Below are 9123 nucleotides of genomic sequence, written 5' to 3'. Positions count from 1 at the left end.
TACTTTGGAGGCAGTGACTATTTAGCTTAGAGCTTACCCAATGTCTAGATGGACTGGCTAGTGAGCTCCTGCGCTCTTCTCTCTATGTCTGCAAATGCTGGATATAGAGGTGGCTCTACCATATCCATCTTATTATATCAACTCTGAGGATTGAAACTCAGGTACTCAGACTTACACATGAACAGTTTACCCAAACAGTTATCCCCACCCAAAATCTTTTTTCATGAGATAATTTTCTCAAGTGTTCTATCACAGTGGCAGAACAGGAAAAGAAAGAATACCGATTGTCATAATCCTTTAATACTAGTTCTTCTTCTCTGACTGTGCTGAACCTGACTATAAGCTTCATAAAACAGGCTAAGTCAGAGGATTCAGCCATCTCACAATGTGTTTACTTATTGAGTAGAAGAAACACATTTATCCTAGAATTAATTAAACCAAGGTAATTATGAAATAGAAATAAAAATATGTAGCTATTATGACATGTACTCATTTTTACATGTACTAAGTTTTGACATGTAGCAAAATAGATAAAAAGAATCTATTCTAGATATCTGAGCAGTTCTGAAATGTGAAATGTATAGTTTTTGTTGCTTTGTTATAAGAACTGGCATTTAAATGATGCTGCTTTAATATTTTTATACTAATTTCTATTTCTTTGAGTAAAAAAAGATAACTCTCTCGTTCCAACAATCACATAAGAACAAAGGAGAGTGGATAACAAAAATATTGATTATTCAATTAAGCATTGCCCAGGATCTATGCTAAAGTAGATACTTAAGATTCCATGATCCTTATTTTACTGTAATTTCTCTGGAAACCTTCAAGTATTTTTCTGCATTTGACTAAAATAAAAGTTTCAATGAAGAAAACATGATGGGAGACAACAATAACTTCTCACTGAAGAAATGATGGGGAAAGATCTGACCCAGTAGAATTTGGAATAGGTAAGCAAGAATGTGGGCACACCCTTTATTGTTAGGACAAAAAAAGGGGGGGGCTAAGATAAAACCCAGGGACTCTGTGGTAAATAGGAAATGCTCATTTAACACATGGTATTCTCAAAATCCAAACACAGCAGGAGTCACAGACACTTTCAGGAGACTATTGGCAGCTTGCACAAGCATTTGAATGGAAGATCCTGTGAAGAGGGGAAAAAAGAGTCAGTCAGAACTATGGGACATGGGAGGAGAGGAAGGCTCTTTTTTTTGCCTTCTTCAATTATTCCCTTTGACCTTGATTTAACTCCAAGCAGTGTGCCAATTCTATACCTTTTCTTGTTCTGATTCTATTTTTTGTCTATTCTGTCCACAGCAATACAACAACTAGTATATAATAAGCATCCAGGAGTACATGTTACATGCCTAGGACTAGTTTTATTCAATTAAATATCCAAATCTATGTTCCTTTCCTCTGCTTATCTTGTACCTCCTTCTGCCTGCTTATCTTGTACCTACCGCCAAGTATATGCCATCCTAATCCTGGAAAGGAAGGATTAGTAGAGGAAACAGACAATGCTCTGAGATAACATGGCAGTGGCAACTATGTGAACTCTGTTGTATTCACCCTCTGCTACACATACAGACAGAGCTCTTGGCACACAGCTGGAAAAAGAGGAGAGTGGGGCCTGTATCCTACCTGCATTGTCATGGAGCCAGGCCACTGCCTTCCTTTCTAGAAGTTCCCACTCACACTTCAAGTCCTTTTCATTGGCGTGTAGCCAGAGGACAGCCAGTACTGTGGCCCACATTGAAGGGTCCCTATCCTGCAAAATAGACAGAACCTTCTGTGATGTTCCAGGCAGGCCAGCAATCCACTCGGGAGGAAGCAGAAAGATTTATCATCTTCTTCCTCATCACTTCTTAATATGTGGCTACATGGAATTTTGGGCCCATCCTTACCAAACAGCCTGATGGAACCTCAGGACAACTTTCAATTACCATGTAGAAATGAACAGAAGTTGTAAATAATTCTATGTAACCATCATCACATTCTTCAAGACACCACAAGATACTCAGTACATAGACGATCAGACTGTGCAATGTAATAAAATTTTATATTTGACTTCTTTTAAGGTATTTTGTTTGTTAATTTTTCTTTGTGTCCATATATGCCAAAACAAACACACCAAATATAAAACCAAACAACATAACAACAACAAACTGCTTTAACGAAAAAACAACAGCACATTTCAAAGCATAAATGCAAGCAATACAAAAGTGAAAGTAGTTTTCCTACATTAGTTCTGTAATAATGATGGATATTGGAATGTAGGCCCACTGTTAGTTACCAGTAATATTTCTACGAGAGACACTTAAGGCATCTTGCTCAGGATTCTATGCAAAACTAACTCTGATTTTTAAAATATAGTTCTTGAATCTTAACAGCTTAGGATAAATGACTTATGAAAATCCATAATCATAGAACAAGAATGAAGCTCATCTTGAGGAATCTTGGTTCAGATCTACTGCTTCACATTACCTATGGTCATATGACACCTATGGGTTCAATGTGTAACTATTTTCAAGTCCATTGGCCTGCCTACTACTCATATAATTGATGATTAAAAAACAAAAGCATTTCTTGACTTTTATTATCTGCCATATATTTTTTATTAGATTTTCTTCACGAAAACTTAAATATCATAAGTAGAGATTTAAGTAAGGGATTGTGATTTTCCTATGAATCATCATTTTTCTGTCATATCATCAACAAATCGATAAAGATTATTTTATAGCTTCATTAACATCATAATTGAAAATATAGATGAGTTAACATTCAGAGCTTAGTTGGTTCAAATTTATGTTCATATTTTGTCATCAATTTGATATATAATAGTACTACTTTTAAGTAAACTATATCCAATAAGAGGATCTGTCATTTTAAATTTTTAAATTTCCAAATGAAATTTAGATAACACCATGAGATATTTGCTCAAATTTACTATTCTTGTTTTTTTTCTTTTACTTGATTCTATTCATGACCTCTTATATTCTAGAGGTATGTTCTGCTGGTGACCAACGTCTCCAGCTGATAGTGAATCTTATTTTTAAAAATTAAAAGGTTAAAAATGAATTATCATTTTGTCAAGCACTGAATGTGAAACAATTTTGATGAAATATTTTCATAGTTTTACCCTAAGTATTTATGTCAGTTTGCATTTTCAGCATAGATACTTTTGTTAACTAAAAAATTTGTATCATATTTGCATAGTCAGGCAAAACTAAAAGATACAGTACAAGTAGATAACTAAAGAATATGTGAAGTTTATTTAATTATGTTTCACATTGTAATAATATAGAACAGTATTTCTTCTTCATTATTAGTTAAATATTTTATTGAAGAGAATTTTTTTTCAAATAGTATTAGAAGATCCGAAAGGTAACCTAAAATTCTAAATGAGGTTTATTCCTTATTTAGCCTATTTAAGAACATTTTAAAAAAACAATATTGGTACTGTTATTGGAGTCTCTGTAGAAAGGGTATCCTAGCATTGAATACAGTTCTGCAATGACTAGTGCAAAGCATTCATGTTCTTAATGCTTATTTCTTCATCTATACATAGCTATATAAATAGAACATGTGCTGTGGGAGTATCTTCCGCTGCTTCAGCCAATAGTCGCTGAAGCACGAGCCCCCGGTGCTCTGGGAGCACCTTCCGCTCCGTCAGCCAATAGCCGCTGAAATACCAGCCCACTGGGGCGTGGTATATTTCTCTTTTAAAAAGAGCCACAGATCTCGGCTCGGGTCTCTTGGTTCCAGCGCTTGGTCCCGGCTCCTGCTCCAGCAACTAGGCTCCCTTCCTGACGGTTTATGGTGTATGTAAGTTTTACCCCCCAAAATAAATAACCCCTTAAAACATAACTGGTGTGGGATTGATTCGCCGTTAAACATGCCTTAACAAACAGAATCAGGAAAATTAAGTATATTAATACTAAGAATACTAAGTGCTTAAAAAACTATCTGGTACCATGTGAAGATAAAATGAGTATTTTTGCAAACATATCTAAGGGAATATGATTAATACAGAGGAGAAGTTACTTTCCCTTTGACATACATGAGTCTGATCATACCTTACAACAGCTAGGCCATTAATTTCATGTTGTTTATACTCTGGCTTAAATGGAAATAATTTCACCTTCTATATAATACACATTAATTTCACATTTGCATTATCTATATTCTTATTTCTTAGCTTGGCCCTTGTTCATTTCAATTTCTATCATGATCCTACCATCATGAAGTACACACAAAGATACCACTTTGCATCTTACCTTGACAGGGTTTGCAGCCTTGATGTCTTCCAAACTAGTGCCCAGGATCTTGGTCAGATGCTCATCCAGTTCCCAGGAGCCATTGGCATTTTGGAGTGAAATCAGCTGCATAGCAAAATTTTCTCCAAAACCTTTTGTGAAAAATGAAAGAGATATCATAGGAAATTATAGAGTTCCTGTGATCATAGGCCAACCAAGAAAGTCTTCTGAGATCAGAGATCATAGTGAGACTTCTGCAGGATATCTATTGTCTAATCTGTGATGGGTAGCTAGTTGATCTGGGTACTGAAGACAACAGCAGCAAAGTCTTCTGGGGTCAGACCCTGATGGCAGGTGGAGTGTGTAGGCAGACATTGCTAAGGGGACTCAAAAAATTAGAGTTCACTCAATTACAGTAGATTAGGAGGCATCAAGTATTGTATCAAATATTGTAAATTACAGTAGGCTAAAAGGTATCAAGGTATTATAGACTAATGAAACTTGATTATTTCTGGCAAATATATGTAAACGTCATATCTCACCTCCTGTCTGATGCCTCTAATAATTCACTCCATAGGCAGAGAAAGCTCCAAGATGAAGAGGATGGAAGGTTAGTTTGTAAATGCCAGAAGTCAGAGACTTAATCTGAGGCCCATTTTACCTTTCTTGTCGTTTTGAAAGTTGGTTTTCTTGGTGTAAGAGTCTGATGTTTCCGTCATGCTTACAGATGCTAATTTTCTCTTATAAGGATTTAAAGATTCAAGGTCATAAAATCTAATAACACCTGTGACAAACAAACATTGCTGAGAAACTGTTCCTAGAAAAAAACTCCCTCAAACTCTAGAGTATGTCTTTATGACCTCTCAAAAAGCTTACCATTATCTTCGCGTTCTCTATGCACATCATCTTCCACACTTTCTTCACATAGTGAGAATCTGGAGGCAAGTGCTACGTCTGAAGTATCATCATAGTCTGTGTTGTGCACCAAGAAAAGACTTTAAAAATGTGAGTATTCCAGACTTGAATCCTTCAGTCAACATCAGCTTCCCCCTAACAGTGATGTTTCATTACAGTATGACCTTCTCCAATATGGAGACATATCAGAGCCATCATTCTACTTCCTATTGACTTTTCTAGAACCTCTGACATGTGCTGAACAATCACAGCTGTGTCTTACCTGCAATACTGAAGGATTCTTCCGGATAACCCTCAATTTGAAAAGACTTTTTACTGTCTCACAAAGCTATTTTATGTCTGTCCGTTTCAAACGAAGCTCAACCCTAAGCACCCAGGTTCAGAAGGTTAGCTTGGCAAATGTCTAAGAGTAAAATGAATCCCTCTCTCTAACCTGTATTGTCTTCTGCATGTCCCTACTACTATCAACCACCAAGTAATAAAATCACCTCCTGCCAGAACCAAAGTACACAAAAGTCATGCCACAGGCTCCCAGTGCACTCTAAGCTCTTTCCATCACCCATGTAAGTAGCTTATGCAACATCTTAAAAGAAAGATGTTGCCTTCCTCAGATCCAGTACCTATGGCCCTAACACAGATATCCTCTGCCCTCAAGTCATGGGTATTATTCAGAATTGTTTATGTATAAAAATGTTTTAATTTTATTTTGAAATACAACACTCATATTTCTAGTCTTTTAACTTAGGGTTTCCTTTATAAAATTAGTCTTTGACATGACCTTTCTAAGTCCCCGGTTCTTATATTTTTTGCAAATATATCACCCTCATTCAAACTTTAACTTTTACTCAACCTCAACTTCAATCAAGCAAATCATCTCTCTCTTCACTATCTTCAATCCTAGCCACAACTTCTAATCATCAGAGCTATAGCAGAATCCCACTTTAGAAATCAATTCATTCCTTAACCCAATTTATTCTTAAAGTTGATGACACTTGCTGTAAATTATTTGGAAAGCCAAATACTCTAATTAGTGCTTATATATACTGAAAAAGGCACCAAATACATCTTTAACCTATGCCATCTGAGCCACTGACTAGACATCAAGAACAGAAGTTAGATTCAAATTAAAAGATTTGTTAAGTCAATGTTTATAGATGCTCTTGAATTGTAGTATGTCCTGATCATCTTCTGCACAACTGTAATAAATCTCTGCCCCAGATAGACAGAACCTACTTCTCTTGAAAAATTAAAGTAAGCCACAAATTGTAGATATGGAAAGAAGAAGAAAACATAACAAATTTAAGAAATGCAATTAAATTCAAATTTTTATATTGTGAAATTTATTATCATTTATATTATGGGATTAGATATTTAAGAACTATTATTAAAATGTTTAAATTTGGATAACACTTACAAGAATCAAATCCATGTACAGGCAAATCTTGAAGCATCATTGGCCAAGGAATCACTCTGGTAGCCAGAGGCCCCTGCACTGGCTGATTGAGATCCTTGTTTATGGCAATGAAAGCTGTGAAGGAGCTGAGGACCCCAGACTGAATGCTGATGTTCACCACATCCTCCTTTTCTCCTTCTGAAGTCTCATGGGAGCCCAAGTCCTTCCTCTGAATCAAGGACTTTGCAGCCAATCGATGAATGGTGAAGCTGAAAGAAGATACTGGAGAAAATTAAAGAAAAGCAACTACAAACAAAGTTCCAAAGACTTTTCAAAGCTGGTGATTGCACCTGAAAAGGAGTGTGGAGACAAAGAGTTTAGATGAATGAATTAGGAAAAGAAGAGCTTAGAGGGAGCACCAGAGCACAGTGACAGAAATAGCTGAACCATTAAGAACGGCAGAGGGAAAAAAGGGAGTGTGGTGACCTGGATAAGAATGGCCCCCTTAGACTCAGGAGTTTGAATGCTTGGCCAATAGGGAGTGGCACTAATGGGAGGTGTAGTCTTGTTCTTGCAGGTGTATCCTTGGAGGAAGTGTGCCATTGTGGAGGTAAACTTTAAAGTCTCAGATGATTGAGGCCATGTAAGTGGCCTCTGCAATATTTTGATTCAGTGTGGCATTCCTTTCTTCCTGCCTCAGATCAAGAGGTTGAACTCTCAGCACTTTCTCCAACACCATGTCAGCCTGAATGCCACCTTGCTTCTTGCCATGACAATAATGGTTTAATCCCCTTTACCACAAGCCAGTCCCAATTAAATATTTCCCTTATGAGAGTTGTTGTCCTTTCACAACAATAGAAAACCTAACCAAATCAGTGAGAGAAAGAAAAAGAAGAGAAGAGAGAGGTGGGGAAGTGTGGAGATGGAGAAGCAAAGCTGAATTCTTACCTTTTATTTGCCTTAGGTTGTAGGGAAAATGTCACCCTGTTTTCAAGACTCTTACCCTGGAGGGTGTACTTGAGGCACACTTCTCCTGAGCTCTCCACTTGCTACAAAGAAGAGGAGAACCAGAGTGGCAAAACAGACACACAACAAAGAAAATGGTGAGCACTAGGGAAGCTCCTGAGCTCAAGGCAATGTTACACTAAGAATCATGTAATACAAGATAACATATAGTGGGCATGAAGGAGAAGATGGGAACCTTGGTGCCTGGCAAGTGACATATCTTGTTGAAATCCCAAACAAACATCTGTGCTCATAAAACTGCTGATGCAGTGTTTCACTGAGTAAATGAATGAGCAAGAATAGGGACTCACAGGCATAGTCCCATTCAGTCGGGCATAGATGATTAACCTCTGACCCCTAAAGATGACAGCATGCTCTGGTGAAAGCATGCTAGCTGACAGACCAGGAGGCAATATCCAGCTCAGAGAAATGTCACCCACTGATGAGTTTAGAGCAGACTTCAGAGACCCAAGAGCCTGTTGGAGGAGAAAAGAGCCAGAATTATATACAAGAAAGATAATAATGGCAGTCATCCATTGAGTATTTATCAGGACTTAGGATGTAAAGTATGTCTTATCTAGTCACCAAAGCTAAGAGAAAAATGCAATTCTCTCTCTCTCTCTCTCTCTCTCTCTCTCTCTCTCTTTCTCTCTCTCTCTCTCTGATTATATGTCTGGAAAACTGGAAAAGTTATACTTGAGAGATGTAAAATGCAGGTGTGAATGAAGGCAATACTTAAGGAAGGAGACTTCTTAAAATATGAGTTAGAGAAGGGATATGAACAACATGGAAAGTTTAGCTGAGAAATATGATCAGAGATGTCTTGCTTTTTGTATACTAATAATCGATTGTGAACTCATTATGCCTTTGAGTCTATCACATACACACAAACACACACAGAGATACACACACAAACACATATACAAACACACTTGTCTTTTTTTTGTACCTTTTGCATGGATAATGAATTTCTACCTGATCTGCTGAGAACACAGACTAGTCTCAGACAGAGCCATCAAAGCTTTCGCCTTCTTTCTAGCTTGGCAAACAAAAGTCACAACTTCTTTATCTACTTGCTCTCTGGACTCCCAGCTACTACTGTCTGATGCCAGTCTTTAGGTATTAGAGTGGAACCCTTTTTTAAAAAGTATCTAGTAGTTCATTAAGTATGTGGCCTGAGACTCATGACAGTGTGTCCTCCAGGAGAGTGGATCATGTGACTTTGCAGCAGTCTCACTTCCTTTCCTACACACTCTGTACATTCAACTCTAGACACTCGGCCTACTCTCACCTTGGTCTGTATCCTGTCCTTGCCTGTGATAAACTCTGCAGTGCCACCTGATACTCGGGCAATGCTTTTGATTAAACTGGTGGAAGCTCCTTCTCCAATACCAAATGAGAAGCATCTGCAACAGGGACATGAAAAACATTAGACACAGATTTTCCATAACAGAATTATCTGTTAACATGTACTGGTAAAAATGTCATGAAGAGATAAGTCACTGGTAAAAATGTCATGAAGAGATAAGTTACTTACCTCAAAGTCAGTGCAATACT

The 9123-nt window shown here is 37.3% G+C and overlaps 1 protein-coding gene across 3 annotated transcripts in view; it reads right to left on the bottom strand.

Moving 5' to 3' along the window:
- Positions 1-944: 944 nt before the first annotated feature.
- The window catches only part of LOC125388758 (von Willebrand factor A domain-containing protein 5A-like), a 29090-nt gene continuing 20911 nt past the window's right edge, over positions 945-9123 (bottom strand). For 2 of the 3 annotated variants that reach the window (XM_087905524.1, XM_087905527.1), the window contains 9 exons: positions 8858-8972; positions 7878-8042; positions 7510-7610; positions 6583-6830; positions 5130-5225; positions 4915-5037; positions 4275-4405; positions 1639-1765; positions 945-1141 (listed from right to left, as the gene is read on the bottom strand). In XM_087905524.1, coding sequence (XP_087761650.1) covers positions 1062-1141; positions 1639-1765; positions 4275-4405; positions 4915-5037; positions 5130-5225; positions 6583-6830; positions 7510-7610; positions 7878-8042; positions 8858-8972 — 1186 coding nt within the window. In that variant the 3' untranslated portion in view covers positions 945-1061. The remainder of the gene's footprint in view (positions 1142-1638; positions 1766-4274; positions 4406-4914; positions 5038-5129; positions 5226-6582; positions 6831-7509; positions 7611-7877; positions 8043-8857; positions 8973-9123) is intronic. The other variant, XM_087905525.1, reaches the window with a different exon arrangement.

The sequence above is a fragment of the Myodes glareolus genome, chromosome 4, assembly GCF_982192425.1.
Source record: "Myodes glareolus chromosome 4, mMyoGla1.1, whole genome shotgun sequence".
Lineage (NCBI taxonomy): Eukaryota > Metazoa > Chordata > Mammalia > Rodentia > Cricetidae > Myodes > Myodes glareolus.
This window is presented reverse-complemented; position numbering and strand designations above follow the sequence as displayed.